Source organism: Equus caballus, chromosome 14 (genome assembly GCF_041296265.1).
Source record: "Equus caballus isolate H_3958 breed thoroughbred chromosome 14, TB-T2T, whole genome shotgun sequence".
Classification (NCBI taxonomy): domain Eukaryota; kingdom Metazoa; phylum Chordata; class Mammalia; order Perissodactyla; family Equidae; genus Equus; species Equus caballus.
In genome coordinates, this window is record NC_091697.1 from 103,573,426 (window position 1) to 103,592,437 (window position 19,012).

Here is a 19,012-nt window from a genome sequence, read left to right on the forward strand (position 1 = left end):
TGTGGGGAAATCGGAAGGATTTCTTCAGCAGGAAAAGAGCGAGAAGCTTCATCTGGCTGTACGAGCCTCTTGGAGGCCTTATTCATCACCTACCACCCATGAAATAAGGAAAAACTCAGAAAAAGACACACAAAAATTAATTAGAACTCAACCTAACAGGTTGTGGCTTATATTAGTCACGTCTACAAGGCAGGAATCTGATCACTCCTGTCTCCTAACAGACACCATCTATTACTCAATGCTACGGCTCAGAGCCCCTTCCACTCTCATCTCAACAATAAATTCGGTTACACGGCTTGGGCAGGAGGCAGCTCCCGGTGCCAGGAGTTCTGGGGCCGGCAGACTCCAAGGGTTCTTTTCAAAATTCTGCCCAGGGCCCTGGAATTCAGAGCTTTTACCTTGCTGACTTCTGGCTCCCTGTCCCCACCCTCCAGTGTCTTCTCCAACAACACAGTCACCAGATGAGGAGCTGAGGGGACAAAGGACGGAGACCCTGGGGAAACGGGAGCATGCTGCGTCTAGGCCACGGATTTCTTTGGGCGGAATTTACACCCACCTGCTGCTTCAGAGATGTTCTAGCAAATGCAATCACTCTCGCCTCCACTGTGGTGACCGCAGTAAGGAGCTGGGGGAGGCAGGGACATTCGGGGAGCTGGTCCCTTGGGAACACAGCTTCCACTAACACAATAGACCCCAGGAATTGGACGGGGTGGGAGGCTGCTCTGGGGACCTCACACTAGGCCTTATGGAGGTGACTGAAGAGGGGAGTGGTGACATCTTCACTGGTCTCCTCTCACGTACATGTGGCGGTTACCACCCTCCCCGGGCTGGGCAGCATGGCCCCTGTGCACTAGGTCAGCCCCACAGCTCCCTGGCCCCCCTGCACGCTGCTGAGCACCTCACCTCTCCCTCACTCTGGGCCTGGGCCCATGTGCCCCGCTCTGCTTAGAACGCCCTTCCCCATGTCCTGGCCTCATCTACTCTGATTTATCCCTCCCCTCCTCCCCCAAGCCGTCATGGACCCCCTGTCCAGTCTGAGCTGGTGCCACTCCTAAAGGACCACTGCCTCCTGTACAGGCTTCTAGGGATTTATTACACTGAATCTAAATTTTAGTTTATTTATCTCTCCCCCCAACTAGACATTAAAATCCTCAAGGGCAAAAGCTACTTTGGATTTATATCATTGATTCCTCAGGACTGTTTAGTAAATATTTGATGACTGGCCAATATTTGAGAATGTATTGTTCTCCTTATTTGTTGGCTAAATTCTCCTACATTTTGCATGTGTTTATTCTGCCTTTGCTGTTAGGTTGCAAAGACGGGTAGAAGTCACAGCCCCGCGCTCACACTAAGTTTCCTGTAACCTCAGAAGGCAGCGGGTACACCAGACGGGGACTCTGGAGCCAATGCACCCAAGTTCACACTGTGGCTCTGCCAATTTCTAGCCATACGACTGCTGGCAAGTTACTCATCTTCTCTAGTCCTCAATCTCCTCATCTGTAAAATAACTGCCACAGTAGTAACCTGGTTCATGGGATCATTTTAAGAAATAAATGAGTATGTATGAAATGCTTAGTACTGTGCCTGGTCCCTGATAAGCACCATGTAAGTGTTTCAAAGCAAATAGATGGAGAGATAGTTTAGATGGACAGATGGATGAATGAACAGACGGATGGCTGGATGGATGGACGAATGGATGAGTGAGTAGGTAGATAGATACTGTTCCTAAATTTTAAGTGCTACTGCCTGACCTCCGAACATTCGCCCTCGCCAAGAGGCACGTACTCCTCAGAGGCAGTGCCTTGAGAAGGACCCGGTATGCAGTAAGAACATATATGCAGTATTCCATCCACGATGGCTCATCTCAACATCTACACCACAAAGGGCATTTTAATTTCCCCCTACACACAACATCCTCTATTCACCTTCTTCCTCCGTGCTCTTGTTTTGAGTTTTACATTCAGGCTGCTGGTAGGTTTTTAAAGGGGCCTGAGAGGGTTCCTCAAGAAAAAAACCTGCCATCATATAGTTTTCCTTTCAACGCAGCCATCCCCGACTTCCAGGCACCCACTGTCCCCAGTCCATCTCTTCCTGTTCATGGTAAAGGCTGGGAGATGATTAACACCATGTGACACCGTCACCCTATCACCCTTCCCAGGGATACAGGGTTTCTAATCACCGGTTGCTCGCTGTAGAATGAGGGACTCTGCTCCCTGTTAAAAGAGCCACCTGTTAGGTTGTAAGTGTGGAAAGCAGGGAGAGAAGTGAGCTCCTTCTCCTCATTACTGAAATCATGACCTGGCTGCCTATGGAAAAAGAGGGAGGCGCTGAGCAAACGTGTTTCGGGAACAGCACTGACTGTTCAGGTCTGGACGTCAGTGGGGGAGATGTGGGATCAGTGCTCGGTCTGGAGCAGAAACATGTCTGATTTCTCCGTGGTCCAGGATGCAGACCTGTAGGCAGGTGGGCCAGTAACAGGCAGCCATGTGAGGAAGCCTTCAGTCCATTTCAAGGAGCAAGTAGAAAAACAAATTCTATAAATGCAGCCAAACAGGGAACGGAGTTGGAAGGCTCTGGAGTCAGAAAGACATGGCTCCGTATTTTGGTTCTAACACTTATTACTGGGGCTTTCCTTGGGTAAGTTCCTTGACCTTGCTGGGCCTCAGTTTCCCCCATCTGTATTATGGGGCCCTTATGTCTCTTTCATAAGGCTACTGAATGGAAATGAGAAAACCTATTGGCGTGTTGATAACAGGGCCTAGGCCTGGTGGGCTGCTGATGTCACTGGTCTGGTATGAGAGCAGGTGGGTCTGTGTGCGGTGGGGGGCTTCATAGAAGAGCAAATGTGAGGCCCTGTCGTGAGGACCCTGTGTGGGGGATGCTGCCTTCGGTCTCCACTGATGTTAGCAAGTGCTCCCCATACACGGCACCATTGTGCAAAGCAACAGCAGGCAGGCCGGGACCCATCACGACCAAACCTACATTTCAGAGTATTTTTTAAGTGTTAATGTTTGACCTTCCAACAAATGTAGTAAGATAACAAAGGTTTGTCTACTATACACATTTCCTTATAGTATATGAGAGTGCTTTTTAATTAGAATTCCAACTGCATGCAAATAAGCAAGTGCCTTTGAAAACAGCTCGTTCCCATGGACATTTATGAGCATCTACTCTGCAGTTCTCACATCCTTCTGTGTAAATGCTGTCTTCACAGATGGTCCAAAGAATTTTCCCCACATCCGTCAAAGAAATCCCAGTTCTGATCTGAATTAATAATCTTTTATTCTTACTGAATATCTAATTCGTAGCTTAATCCATTAGTTTTCTCTGCATTCTTTGAGTTCCTTTCTCTGAAGAAAATATGCTGAAATGTGAGAATTACAGGAAGGGACTTGAAAATGAGTAGGTCAAACTTGAAAGGTTCTATTTTGACATCTAGAGATAAAAAGTGTCTCCGTACCTGAATCACATGGTCATCACTTGTTATTTCGATGGCTTCATGACAGTGGTCTAATGCTGTAAACACCGAATTACAGGCCCTGAAAGTTGCAAAAGATCGATGTTAGCTCTGCTATAAAACCATTAGCATTTCATCTGTTCATTTATCAAAGTAAATAGTTCCTCAAATTCATTAAAACCATGTACCTTTTGATATTATGTTTTGAGAAAAAACAACCCTAGCCTTTCAAACTAAATGAATAAACACCACCATATAGTTCTGTGTATATGATACAAAGAGAAGAACTATAATCCAACAAAATTTTCATGGGTCATGGAATGAGCTACGCATGTGCTGAATGAAACCTTCACACTGACACGAGAGAACAAGGAAGCAGGAGACGGTCTTGTGGGCCCCTATGTTCTATATCAATGATGCTCTTCTGTTTCATCCATAGTGTGGTCATGGAGAAGTCAAGTTCCCACTGATCGGAAGAACGTAACTAAGCCCAAATTGAGTCTGAGGTATCCTGGTGTTTTTGCGACACAGACACATTTTTTCTCCTTTCTTACTTTCATGATCTCAGATGAACAAGCCTTTATGGCACTTTGCTTTCAACCACACCTGCTAGCATGATAAAAGGCAAAGGTGGCAGAATTCCCCTCGCCTGGGTAATTGCATAACTCTCCAGGTGGGCCCTTTTCTGGGAGACCTTCCTTGTATATCTGGAATATCTGAAATCAATTCAATTTCTCAATTTCTTGGTTAGAATTTTAACTACCTTCCAAATCTAGAGCAACTCCAAATACAGTAAGTTATTTATTATCTAACACAGCAAGTATGTAGCTAGTTCCTACAGCTTTGGTATTTGTACTGGCTGTTTAAAGAATCCCAGGGAAGGCTGTCTTACACGTTACAAAAAAAAAAAAAATGTTGATTTACTACATTGATGTTTCACCTTATAAAACAAACTCTTAAAATGTTATTCATTTTTTCCACTCATAAACGCATCTAACTTGGCCATCCTGTTTCAACTGTTTACACAGGAGAGGGCAGAAAAAACTGGGTGAAATCTAGTTCATATTTTGCCACTTATGGGAGCCTGGGCAACTTTTTCTCTTCACTGGCCCTCAGTTTCCTTATCTGCAAAATGAGGATAAAAACATATTTTACAGGTTGTTGTAAGGATCGAAACAGATAGTTTAGGTGAGGCATTTCTCAAAGTGCTTGGGACAATAGAAAAATTCAACACATGGTTCTTGTTATTATTTGTAAGATCCCAGAGTAATATTTCTTTGTTCTCTAAGGTTTTCAAAAAGGCTGTTGGTGAAAAGAAACTGAGTCATAGCCTATCTTTTCTCATGAGTATACCTGAGATATCAAACCAAGGACTACAGTCAATAATAGCAGGTCACCTGCAGGGCAGCGAAGGATTCCAGCCCGTGGAAGGACAGCGCTCCTACAGCTGCAGGCATGGAGGCACCAGTGCGGGCGCGGAAGTAAGATAAGTAACCGGGATGTGGGTGAGCAGGAGAACAGAAACCTAACTCAACTGAGACTCCCGATGGGTGCAGTATGTTTTCTTATTTAAATTGCTCCAGGTTACCTAATGTGAATGGTATATTGTCCTATGCATTTGTGAAAATGATCACTTAACATAAGAAAAAAGAATAAAAGAGGACTTTATAATCGTTACCAAAGTCGCTCCTGCACAGCCTCGCACGGAGAGGGATCAAGAGCCAGTCTTACCAGGAGTATTCTCCAGGCACCTGGGTCCAGAACCAGACTCGACATCACCGGGAAGCGTTCCGTGCCCCACCAAGACACTAGATGTGGAAAGGCACACTGTGCATGGGCTAACTCCTTAACTGTGAGAGCTGGATAATTAAGCTCTAACACATTTTATCAAATGATAAATTCCTCTCTTGTCCAACTATTTTCTTAAAGTACCTGTGAGTCTCAGCTAAGAATGTGAACTTCTGAGTATCGTTGTTTTCATTACTTCAAGAGGCTGCCTTTATACAAGATCTTAGTTGTAATCTCCAAAATTCATCTATTAAACATTCGTTGTATGATTACTGCAAGGCATAAAATCTTCAATAAGTCTAATGCCCAAGGGGACAAAGCAAATTCTTATGAACAGTTGGGGTGAAAGGATATTGGTAGGACCAATAACAGACTACTTTCCCCCGGTGACCAACACTACGGGACTGCAACTTTCAGATCGAGGCTTTAAACCAATCTGGCAATGGCTCTGTATAAATAAACCTGCAGCAAAACGAGGTAATCATTTTGAGCCATGTTTCTAGAGTTTGGGAATTTAACTGCTTGTATTAACACTCTTCACACTGAAGAACCTTAGCTTTATTAATTTTCTGTTCTCGGGAACCATGTAACTCTGCACCTCAACTGTTATTTCTGAATCCTTCAGGTTAGGAAGGTGGAAAATTGGGAACGGCAGCACAAGGTAACCTTGTAACCTCAGTGGGAAGGCCCTGAAGCACAGGCAGTGTAACCACTGCCCCCTCACCTTCTTGAGGGCCCCTGAAGGCCCAGAGGGAAAAGGCGGATGTTCCAGGGGCCCAGGTCTCAGGTCTACAAAGAACACAACGGTATTAGGGGTGCAGAGTGCACCAGACTGGAAAGCAGGATGACTAGATTTGACTCCAGGGCCCCCACCAACATACGGGGAGCTGAGATGGTGTCAAGAGTCTCCCTGGTCCTCAGTGTTTTCCCTGTGTCGGTTGTGACTGGGGTGGTTTGCTTAAATGATCTCCTGTGTCCCAACCAAAGGTAATCTAGAATCTACTCAAACAAAACACACACAAACTAAGGCCAGCTGGAGCAAGGGTAGGGTGGGCAAGGCAGCGGCGTGTAGGGAGAAGATTCTGAACCTAAGTCTACATGCCAGTAGGGGTCTACAGGGGCAGGGAGGGAGGAGCGGAGGCAGCAAGGGGTCACAGACTTGCTACCCGTCAGCACCCTTCCTGGGCAGCAATACCATAGGGGCCAGCTCCTCTAAGCCTTCCCAGCTCGGTGTCTGCTCCTGTAACACAGTGGCCGTCAGGCAGAGCCCACATGAGGGTAAAGCACTCCATCAACGTCTGTTAAGTTGGAGGGATGTGGTGTTCCAAGGAATACAAAGTCTGCCAGTCAGAAACGGATTCTTTCTAAAACTGAGGACTGCTACTGCCTTAAGACTTGGAGCAAAATAAACATGATGATTTGGGCATTACTCCCAGATAACAGATATCAGACTGACTGACAATGAAACAATAGCTGGTATGGTACTGCATCAGTATAAATGGATCAGCTTAAACTTCAATACGCAGTTAAATCCTATGTGTATTTGGATAACATAGTTCTTTGTATGATAAGGAGGCACAAGAACATTAGAAGATCACGGTCATCATCTAGGCCGTGTTTCCCTAGACATTCTCCATTTCATAAATTCTTCTGTCCAATAAAGTAATTCATCAAATGTACACAGAAATGCAATTTAGTTCCTCTATCTTTAAAAGTTACTCTACAGGATGGAATTTTAAAATTATATATTTTTTGTTTGATCACATAATCCATTTTTTTCTTGGTTAAGTAAATATGGTTAGCATACATGAAGACCTGGACAGAAGCATCTACCCTTAACAGTTGACATCATCCTGCAGCACAGACTGTCCTTGCAGAATGCTAGTATTGTCACATAGTTAGCTGAAGCCGGGGGTGGAATTGCAGAGAAAACTCTTACATAATTAGACTATAATTATTCTGGCATTGTATAATAAAGAGCTTCATTTTTCCAGTCTGCAGCAAGTGACAGAGTTGCCTGCCTGCCTCTGGGGATGCTCTAGATGTCCTTGAGTGCCCTGAGGAGTTGGGGACAGCCATGGCATGGGTCACTGTTCCCCATCTGCTGGGCCCAGATTGAGTGTAGCCAGGGAGAGTCAAACCCTGCACACACACCCCACTCCTCCAATAAAAGGGAAGGAAGTTGGAGATGGCTGAGGCAGAACCAGCCAAAAAGGAACAGAAGAAACCGACCACTTAGGCCTCCTCTGGCCTTCCCCTGTGGGTAAGGGGATCAGTGCTGAGCAGACCCACCTTCCTGGGACCACGGCCTGCCTGGGTCAAGTCCACTCACCAACTTCACGCTGATTTGTATTAAGAACTTGAGCCTTTCCATTATCACTGCTACAGTGGGTCTACCCGCCCCCCACAACCAATAGTCAGTGAGAGGTGAGAAGTCATGGGACTGACATCATGTTAGGTCTTTAGAAACTTGCTAAGTTCTGAATGTTGAAAACTTTTCAGTGCCCTGGCTCTAAGCAGATTTCATCAGCGCAATAACCCAAAGCCCTTTCTTTAAGACCTCGCACTGGCTGGGGATGTTTATTTCAAACTGCCTGACCTGTCTCTGCCCCACTCACCATGGGCAAGGCACCTTCTGACATCTCACATTTAATGTTGCCTAAGAAAACCCAAGCAGTTATTTAAAACGAAATGAGGAAATTACTTATCAAAGCAACAAGGTGTGTGCCATTCATTTTTGTTGGAGATAATACAGTTTATTGAACAGAATGAAATCTCTCTTCTTCTAATTCTATTTATTATGAAAACATCTAAAATAAAAGTACAAAGTCTTCTTACCGTCAATTAAAAACAGTAGAGACTCCCAGGAATGAAAACAATTAATGTACCATATTAAAAATCATAAGTTGCTGAAGTAAAGGCAATGTGGTTTTTCCTGAAAAATTCTATGAAGTTCTCTGAAGTTAATAAATATATGGATACAAAGAAACCAAGGGATTTAACTTATACACTCAAAAATCTTTGGCAATATCCCTTACCAAAGACTGTTAAAATACTTGAATTTCCCCTGGCTTGAGATTCCTTTTTAACACTTTCCCACTCAAGAGAGTGACAGTTCATCCCAACACTGTATTTCTTAAAGCTCTCTTTCCACCAAAAAGCAACCTCCCTGACCAGGGAACCCCACAAGAACTTGCCTCTGTGGGTTTACACTGATCCATTTTGCTTCCAAGGCACAGAGGATGGCAGAGAAAAATTATGTTTAAAAAGGGTTTTGAGCTCTCTCAATGCAAATTAAGTAATCAAAATGAGAAGTACAATCAATACTACGAGACGCTATCTTACTTTTCCAGTGAGTCTGAAACCACCGTGACCTTCCAGCTGGCCAGAGAGAGAAGCCATGCCAGGGACCTCTAGCATCTTACAGGCGGGAGCCACTTGGGACTGGCCTCCCAGGGGCCACAGGATAGGAAAAGCCTCCTCTTTTCCCTGCTCTCTCTCTGCTCAAGGTGGGCGGGTTGAAGAAATCAGGGTCCTCAGAGCTAGAGTGGAGCCTGAGCAAAACCAAGCTTGAGCTAGGACCCTATAGTCCAGGACATCCCACCACCCAGAGTCCCAGCAGGAGCCAGCGACGCAGACTCCCCTCCCACAGGTGCGCACCAGACAGAAGCCTGCTCTTAAAGCACTACACACCTATAAAGAGACTTAAAAACCAGTTGCTTAACGATACTTCATGCATATCGAGACCACAAACCGGCCTCACAAAATTGCTATTATGGTTGTGTAGCAATTATTATGGCTAGCATAATAAATATACCCATTTGTTTGTCCCTATCCATAACAATCCAAGTGGGAATTTATAAATGTTGAAAGTAGTAAGTAGAAAGTAATCCTCAAAGGCTATTCTTAATCTCGATCTAATTGTACAAAAATTAAACAGTACTTTTCCTAGGGTATAATTTTAAAACTGCTGTAAATAGTGGAAAATCCTGTCAAAAGAAGAAATGCTGCCAGTTTATTTCATTCATCAAAGGGCTTCCCATTTAGAACCTGCCATCTACCAGCTACCATTCCCTGTTTAATTGCTTCAAAATCCCTAGGATTCAGCTGGGAACCTGTGAATACTAGCCTGATGGTAGACAAGTTTTCCACAGAATTCTCAACCTTGTGTGCCGTCTTATTTTGCTACATACCGTAATTTGAACTGTGAGCGAACTTCCCCATGTTCTATTTGAATCAGTTCGTTATAGCAAGCAATTATGCTGCTATTCTCCATAAATCTCTGAAAAGAAAGCAAAGATAATACATAAGACATACTATCACTTCTTCAAGAGTCAAAGGAAGAAACTTCACAGTTTTTTCCTACTCCAGGTAACTCTGTTACATAAGACAAGTAGTAGGTAAGATGAGATGAAATAAAACAGTTGTCAACGTGTCTGAAATGCTTGTTTAAATGTATGAGAAACAACAGAGCAGGTAACACTGCACAGTTAACTCCCTTTCATAACAAAGGGGGAAAACCTTCAATATGAATACTCACAGGAAAATAACCACACGAGGGCACAGAATGCCTCTCCAACCTCGTTAAGTACTGAAACACCTTCACTTTCTATTGCGCTAATAAGTCTTCTAAAACCCAACACAGGACGTGTTCCATGTGTGCTGCTCTATGAATGATCTCTTTCAAGGCAAGAGGCCCTTCCTTGCTTCCTTCCTCATCTTTTGAAGGTCTGAGGTACTCTCCTCCCTCCTGTCTTGTGCACGCGCCCGCGCACACACACACACACACACAGACACTTCCACGCATCTAGCATGGATGGCTTCTCCTTGGAGACACCTGCAAAACCCCCTGACCTTCCCTGTGCCTCTGGCCCCCACTGTTCCAGGTGGAAGCTGGGAAGGACTAAGGAAAAAGGAGAAGCCGTGAGCACACACAGAAACACTTGCTCTTCAATTTACAGAACAAAGTTAAGCATGGTTCAGTTCAGGCTGAGCTCCTGGATGGGTGAAGAGTATCTGTGAGCCTATGACAGAGCTCCGAGCATGGCTGGCTGGTGTTTCATAAGATATGGAAAACCATCTGTGATACGATAAGTTTTGGAAATGTTGGAAGAAACAGAGTTAGACAGGTTTTATTTTTTTAAGACAAACTTTTTTTAATACAGTAAACTTTTGTTGTTTAATTATCAAAGTAATAGACATTAATTTTAAAGTATATAAAATACAGAAAAATGTATAGAAAAAACCCCCAAATCACTGATAATGTCAAAAGCTAGAGATATCATTAATTTTGGTTTATTTTCCTTAGGCTTTTATTATGCCTGTGTGATATATACATACACATATGTATATATTGCATATATATAATCATGCTACATGTTCAATTTCATATCTAAGTAATGATTTTTTATAATATTTTATCTTTCTACCAGGGAAATACAGTAGTACACTACCTCAAGTAGTGAAGTACCATAGTATACTACCTCCAGGAGTGAAGTACAGTAGTACACTACCTCCAGGAGTGAAGTACAGTAGGACATTACCTCCAGGAGTGAAGTACAGTAGGACACTACCTCCAGGAGTGAAGTACAGTAGTACACTACCTCCAGGAGTGAAGTACAGTAGGACACTACCTCCAGGAGTGAAGTACAGTAGGACACTACCTCCAGGAGTGAAGTACAGTAGGACACTACCTCCAGGAGTGAAGTACAGTAGGACACTACCTCCAGGAGTGAAGTACAGTAGGACACTACCTCCAGGAGTGAAGTACAGTAGGACACTACCTCCAGGAGTGAAGTACAGTAGGACACTACCTCCAGGAGTGAAGTACAGTAGGACACTACCTCCAGGAGTGAAGTACAGTAGGACACTACTTCCAGGAGTAAAGTACAGTAGCACACTACTCCCAGGAGTGAAGTACACTAGTACACTATTCCCATCAGTGAAGTACAATAGTACACTACCTCCAGTAGTGAAGTACCAAAGTACACTACCTCCAGGAGTGAAGTACAGTAGCACACTACTCCCATCAGTGAAGTACAGTAGTACACTACCTCCAGTAGTGAAGTACCATAGTACACTACCTCCAGTAATGAAGTACCATAGTACATTACTCCCAGTAGTGAAGTACAGTAGCACACTACTCCCAGTAATGAAGTACCGTAGTACAGTACTCCCAGTAGTGAAGTACAGTAGTACACTACTCCCAGGAGTGAAGTACAGTAGTACATTACTCCCAGTAGTGAAGTACAGTAGGACACTACTCCCAGGAGTGAAGTACTGTAGTACACTACTCCCAGTAGTGAAGTACAGTAGTACACTACTCTCATCCATGAAGAACAGTAGGATACTGCTTCCAGGAGTGAAGTATAGTAGCACACTACTCCCATCCATGAAGAACAGTAGGACACTACTTCTAGGAGTGAAGTACAGTAGTACACTACTTCCATCAGTGAAGTACACTAGTACACTACTTCTAGTAGTGAAGAACAGCTTTCTGTAGGTGCTGGCGCACTTTTTTTGCACATAATTGGCACTTAATAAGTATTCTATAGACTAAAAGTAATAGAATATTCCACTACTTTATCTTTTGGGGATTTTCTGGACTGTAGTTACCCCACACCTCTGAAATAATTTGATGAATTAAGGGCCATGGTCTTCAAACTTCAATACACTGAGAATCCCCTGGGCATTCAGTTCAAAGTGCAGATTTCTGGCCCTGCTCCAGATATTTTGGTAGGTTTCTTTAGCACAGCACTTCCCAGGGCATTCGCTATGCTCACGTGCAACACTGCTATTGTACGCTGTGGATTTCAGGGGTGAAGGAGGAGGAACAGAGTCTTTACTGATTTCTCAAACTTACTTGACCACAGAAGCCTTTTTTCATGGAACGCCTATTACAATCTCTTGGAGCACTAGTGTTCCATGGAGCAGTTTGGGAAAGACTACTTAGGTGGACCCAACGTGGAGTCTGAAGTAAAACATCAAGCATCTGCATCTCGATTTTGTTCTGAGTATGGGCGCTGGCAAGCTATTTAGTAATCTTGAGCCCTTTTCCTCCTCTGCAAAAATGGAGAAAATGTCCAGTCTCTCATGTGTGGATGAGGGTTGAGTAAATCACCCAGAATGGAGCCGGACAAATAACACATCTTAGCTCTCCACTTCCTCCTCCATAGGAAGCCTCTCAGAGAGGAGCCGCATCCAATGTCAGATCCCAGGCACGCCTAGCACATTGCGCTGCACGTAGGAAGTGCTCCGTGAATACTTGCAAATCAAATAAGCATCATTTCAAATAGAAAAAGGTGCACACAAAGGCTGACATGAAAACAGCTGCAATCGCCCTTTGCTATGATGCTGGTTCTCAAAAGGCTCAGAGGGAATTGAGCATCATGCAGTCGGCCACTCACGCACAGCTCCAGAGGCTCCAAGGGGAGTTGTTGTGGAATATTTGATGGCACAATTTGTTCCTGGATCGCCACTCAGGGGCCCATAGACTGAAGCACTGGCCAATTAGCTAGCAACACAGGGCTGAGTTTCAGCAGATGATTTAATACAATCAAAACAACTCAGAGATGGGGAACAACCTCACGGAAGGCAAGAATAGCTGGCAGATTTGGAAGGGTGTTTGGGTAGAGAGTTGCCAAAGACAAGATTTTGCCCAAAAAAGGAGCCCAGCCACCTGGAGAGCAGCCTCAGCTCATCTTGTGCCACAGTAACCCAGGAGGGCACGTCTTTGTAGGTGCAGCGTGCTTCCCTCAGAAAGAGCTGGAACTAGCTGGGGGCACCCTGACCCAGCTGGCAAAGGCCTGGATCAGACCCAGCACTGAAGCACACCAGGTGGTCCCCGACATGTACTGTTTCTCATGCTCCCACCGAGGGTTTTGCTCACTACAGCTGACTGCAAAAGCAGCACCATGTCCAGAGAGAGGGAAATGAACCCTCTAGAGTAGCATGGACAGGTTACTAAGGACGTAAAAAGAAAACAATGGAACTTGCCCTCCTAAGTTTACTTAATACCATTTGCACCCCAAGAAGCCCACTTGTTTCTCCCAAGCTTCTCTGTGGGACAAGACACTATTGCTCCAAGCGACAATCTCTACCCCAGTCAGAGGCAGGATCACTGAACTAAAAGCTGATCCCAAGGGACGCTCAACAGCACCTACGTGGGTCCTCATCGACAACCTCCAGTGTGTCACTGCTGTTCCCCAGGAATGAGTCCTCGGGTAACAAGGAGAACTTCCCACTCCGAGAGGCCCTACCACAGAGGTGAAGGACAAAACAGGCTGGGGTGCAGTGGGTGGTCAACATGAGACACAAGATCTATGAAGCCTGCGAAGAATGGTAGGCTATTTCTCAGAAAATCAGTAAATAAAGAAAGGAAGTCTCAGCCATATGGCTTCTTTGACAATTTTTCCTTTTGCAGGTCCCCATCCCCAAACTCAGAAGCATTGTCTCCTGCATTCTCATAAGATACAGCAGAGAAGAACAACGTTCAGAACCAAATGCCAGCCTTTGAGAGATGTGATGACAGACAAGAGGAAAGGGCTCAGGGAGCTAGGGATATTGCTAACTAGAAACATTCACTGCCTTTACACATACGAACCACTCTGCTACTGTGAATATTTCATACAGCACTGCCACTTCCACGCTGGAGCAGACCAAAGCACAGGACAACGGCTTCACACAGGCCAATTCTGCTTCTCTGTGCTCTACAACGCACCCAAAAGAATTTTCATAATTCACAAGGCACGGGCAGTATCCTAGTTTGAAGCAAAACGATGCATCACACCATCTATTCAACATTCAGATTATTCCTGTCAAAAGACCTTGAGATACCAGCTAAGCCTAGTTCTTCAGTTTGTCGGTAAGTCTCCTTGGAGTAGTCAGTCTTAATCTTCAAGTTGAACATCAGTGTTATTCACATAGTTGTCACTCGAAGAACTTTTCTTGGCTGACATATATGGTTTAAACCAGGAGTCACAGGATGGTGTGGCCGTCACAAGCCTGTTCCAGGGTACAAGCTCCTGCTAGGCCCTGTGAATACTGAATCCTGTGCCGTGCAGATTTGGTGAACTTACCTACATATAATCTCTCTCTCTCTCACACACACACACACACACACACACACCGAATCTAACTGACTGGACTGAGTTAAGCAAGATTCCTTTGGAACTACAGAATCTTGACCTGATATAATAAGATGTGTCTTTATGTCATTACCTATGTGTAGCTAAGATACATGAAGTTATGAGAGAAAAAGGAAACAAGCTTGACCAGCAGTTACTCATTGCTACCCCCTGAGAACAGTCACTCCCGCTCCCTCACAGTCCTGGGGTTCACTTCCCTGAACAGTGCCCCGTGGGTGCCTGGCATTGCTGGTTCAGGTGAGTCAAGGGGGAGGTGCCCGCCCGAGAGAGGGGCCGTTTATCCGGTGCGTACCCTGTTGAAGCCTGCACGCAGAAGAGGGAGGACTGAGGTCTCTTCATGGTCGCCCGATCTGCAGCAAAGCAGAAAATGTGGTCACTCAGCAGATACAAACCAGGATTCCTCACACTGGAACACGGAGAAAGAGCAATGAGGCAAGTGCAGTGTTGGCTCTGAGAGTGGCTCCCTGACCAGCAGGTGCCCACAGGTACGCCTGCCTTCAAGGACCAGACTCCCACATCTGCCTTCCAGATGCAAGAAGGACAACAACAGTAGAGAAAACTCCAGCAGTGTGCCTGAAAGCCTCACCCCACGGACATATGAGTGGCCCTCTCCAACTGTGTGCTGCCTTGGGCATTGGAGCAAATGTAATAGACAGTCCCATAAAGGGACCAGGTGGGTGCAATGCTCTTCCCAGAGACCACTACCCTCTTTGCTGTCCCCAAACCTTCTGGAAGCATGTCTCCCACCCTGAGACCTAGCTGGGTCCGAATCCCCATGTGAGAAAGACAACTGGCATAGCATCCCATGGCCAAATGGGAAAGAAGTGTCATCAGGGAGGCAAAGTCAGAGGGGAGGAAGAGAAAAAAAACTGATGATTCCCACTCATGTCACAGGCAAGTTTCCTATCCTGAGCCTCCAGGTGGGTCTAGAACTTCAGCTCGAGTGGGAGGTCGGCTCATCATGAAGACAGGCTGTAGCTGCACTGCCAGCGTTAGAGGGAGAATGGTGTCCCTGACACAGCCAGCAAGCAGGATGGATGCAGATCTCGGAAAACAGAGAAGAAAACTGGGAATAAAGGGGATGGGTGGAGGAGCAGGTAGAGAATAGGAAGAGAAAGCCCAGGGCTTACGTGTGGCATTACCTGTAGCTGATTCCTACCCTATGGGGACCAGCTGTCTTGCCCACTCCCCTTTTCTCTTCAGACACTCAAGATTCTACCTTCTCTGAAGGATAAATCAGGAGGGGCACAGAAGGTTCCATAGGTGTTAATAATGTCCTATTTCATAAGCCAGGTGGCACAAACTCAGTATTCATTTTACTATTACTCTCTCTATATATGAAATATTTTATTGAAAAAAAAGTGAAAAATAACAAATAAGCCATAGCAAACCACTACTTGTCAAGGACTAGTAAACATAGTTTGCTGTAAACTAGTTTTGTTATTTGAGTAGGAAAAAAAGAGTGTTTTGTTTTTGAGTCCATGGAATAAGCCAGGCTTGGGGGAAACACTGCGTGGCCTGGTACACTTCTGGTGTCTATGTCCAAGACTCTAAGAGCCTGTGAAAATCTCACGGTCCCCAGAAGATAAAGTATAAGAGGGCTGAAGAAGGCTGATTGCCCATCCTGGTCCCCCTGACTCATTCCCCTCGAGAGCCCATCTCCCACCAGGATGGCCACGGTGGTATCAAAGCGAAGGGACACAGCTCCCAACAAGACACTCAAGTAGTATCAGGTAAGGAGGGGTCCTTGGTTAGGGCAAGACTTGAAGCCAGGATTTCCCACTGTACCAGTATGACTGTAGTTCAAATCTCCCCTGGGTTAGGCTTGCCTGGAGGAGACCTAAACTGTCTGAGTGGCTAGTTTGTCAGCTCCCTCACTGCAGAATCTGTGCCAGTCACCACAATGGGACAAAGTCTAGTAGGTCTTAGGCCCCAATTAAGGTCTTATTCTCTCCAAAGCCAATGACAGCCATTAAGCGCCTACCACACATTTTGATACTTGCAAAGATTCCAACCACTGTAGCTTATACAAACAACTTTTTTCCTTCCAGGTGTTTCATCCTAAGTGCTGGTCATTTCAGACAATAAACCTGGCAGAGGGGTTTCTCATCCCACAGTCTTGTACCTATAGCTCAAGCTCTCTGTCTTGCCTTCCAACATGGGAACACATCCTACTGTCCCACTTGTAGCCACGTAACAGTCCCAACATAAAGGGCACAATCCTTTTCTTATAGTAGATTTAGTGTCTTTGTTTTCATGCTACAATTTGTTTCTTCTTAAGTGAAAAAAAAAAAAAAAAAAAAGCATTCTCCCATCTCTGTTCTTCAAAGAAAAAAGGTAAGCCAGAACAATGCTCTCTCCAGACCTCCTCCTCAGATTTTCTATTAATTTCTAGCATATCATGAGTAACCATTTTTTCTGATGTGAGTACATGCTAACAGCAATTAGATATGATAGAGAGAAAAACCTAAGTATTTCCAGAAACTTGCAAAACAAAGAAAGCCCCCAAAGCAAGATCTACGGCTGGTGTTGTAGGCGCAATGACATGCCCACGGCTTTGCAAGCTCAAAGACTGGATTACAGCAGACAAACATTTCAGAATGAACAGTTCTGCTTCCAGCTGGGGATGGGAGGTCAGCTTACGCTTGTGAAACCACCGCAAGGATCACCGTGTGCTCGGAGGGGTTGGTGGCCCGGATCGACCTGCAATGAGAAGGCTCCAAGTCAAACCAGGTGATCTGGGCATTGTTACCTTAAACGAACATGAAACTTCTTCCCATTGAAAAGGGCACAAAATCAAATCCTCCTCTAAAGAAAAAGTCTGAAAACACATGGAAGACAACAAAGAGAGATGTCCTTGTGGATTAGGACAATCTCTTCATTTTACTTAAAAAAAAAAAAAGAAAATTAACTCCCAGGCAGTTATCCAACAGGTCAGACCTGCCAATTTTCCACTTCAAAAACTGGCAAATTCCACATAAATTCCATGTTTTCTTATTGAAATTCCACTCTGCAAAAAAAAACTGGCAGTCTTACAATTCTCTAGTTATCAGTTTGTACTTGGGGAGCTAATTGGGTTGGACTTTTTCTTTTAACGTAGTAGACAGTTCAGAAAGTTGACCTGATAATAAAAATTAAAGCACTCGCTGGCAGCTGGATATAGGAATGCAGGTTAAAGCCTATTAAAAATGGTGCAAGGAGCCATCCACAATCTTCCCATTGTACAGTTGTTTGTGCTCAAATATACTTTCAACAGCTGGGTCACTGACAAGGCTGAGAAATGTTGCAATATAGCAACTGTCAGTGTAATGATATTTGCTGTACTTATGATCATCTGTATATAGTTAGTTTATTCCCTAGGAATTTAACAGGATTAAAATATATAAGGATGGAGAATCTTTTCTTTTTTCTTCTTCTCCCCAAAGCCCCAGTACTTAGTTGTATATTCTAGCTGTAAGGTCCTCCTAGTTTTGCTATGTGGGATACTGCCCCAGCATGGCTTGATGAGAGGTGCCAGGTCCACGTCCAGGATCCGAACCAGCAAAACCCTGGGCCACCGAAGCGGAGCGCAGGAACTTAGCCGCTCGGCCACGGGGCCGGCTCCAGGACGCAGAATCTTGAGGTCTGTAAGTCTTCCTAGAAAATGTGCTATGTATGCAGCTCAGATTCTGCCTTCTCCTGGTCGGGGGGGGTGAACTGGATGAACTTTTAATAAAGGGCCTCATACTTGAATGAGCACAAGTGAGCATGCTCGTTTTGACCCATCTCCTTGGTCTGGGCTCTGCTTTTGTGAGATGCCTGGGAAGGGGACCATCATCTCTGAGAACAGAAGGGTCAAGGCTGCTCCTGAGTGATTTGTGAAAACAACACGTGTTTGTTTATCTTTCTAGCTATTGGCATTTCTCCTCCTCTCCATTTTAACGTGTCTGCTCTCCTCCAGGGACAGCCAGCTCATACTGCTTCATCCTCTTCAACTCCAACATTTCCTGACCTTTCTCAGAAAATATACCCTTCCTCCTTTCCTATTCCTTGAGACTTCACTCTATGTGGGCGGAAGGCTCAAGAAAATGACCAGCTGCTATCTTCCTGGGAAGTGAAGGTTCCCCTTGTGGACAAACGGTATTTGAATGAGCTCCTCTGGAGAGAATGCCTTAACTCACTCACTTTGGGCAGGAAGGATGAGTCAATACCCCTCCAATGCCAGCATGGACTACTTCCCATTCAGGCGCCCTGCAGAACAGGCCCTGCAAAGGTGAAGCTACACTTATTTTCTACTAAGGAGCCTACTGAATTCTCAGCAGAAATACGAGTTAGCACCTGATGAAAAGAATGCACAGTTTCAGAGGCATGCTCTAATCTCTAAGGAGACACTAAGCACTTTTCACATTCACCCCATGGGGTGTCACGGGTACACTGCTGGGCTACATTCTAAGGGGCGGGCTCATTCACTGTTAGGAACATCACTGGGCTGGAGCACACGCTCACATGGCTTCTTTTGGGCTGGGCTTCCATCTTTTGGGTTGCTTCCCCCTGCTTACCTCTTTGCTCTCATCCCTCTAAAGGAACTGGTGTGGTTAGAGGGACCTGGACCTCTTCCTGGTTGAGTGGACTAAAGGGGATC

At 45.0% G+C, this 19,012-nt stretch overlaps 1 protein-coding gene across 13 annotated transcripts in view; it reads right to left on the minus strand.

Moving 5' to 3' along the window:
* The window catches only part of PDE8B (phosphodiesterase 8B), a 217,240-nt gene that overhangs the window by 69,557 nt on the left and 128,671 nt on the right, over positions 1 to 19,012 (minus strand). For all 13 annotated transcript variants that reach the window (XR_011425719.1, XM_023618139.2, XM_023618132.2 and 10 more), the window contains 4 exons: positions 17,035 to 17,094; positions 14,684 to 14,741; positions 9,439 to 9,527; positions 3,461 to 3,539 (listed from right to left, as the gene is read on the minus strand). Coding sequence is in view for 12 of the 13 variants with exons in the window: in XM_023618139.2 (XP_023473907.1) it covers positions 3,461 to 3,539; positions 9,439 to 9,527; positions 14,684 to 14,741; positions 17,035 to 17,094 (286 nt within the window). In the remaining variant the exon portion in view is untranslated. The remainder of the gene's footprint in view (positions 1 to 3,460; positions 3,540 to 9,438; positions 9,528 to 14,683; positions 14,742 to 17,034; positions 17,095 to 19,012) is intronic.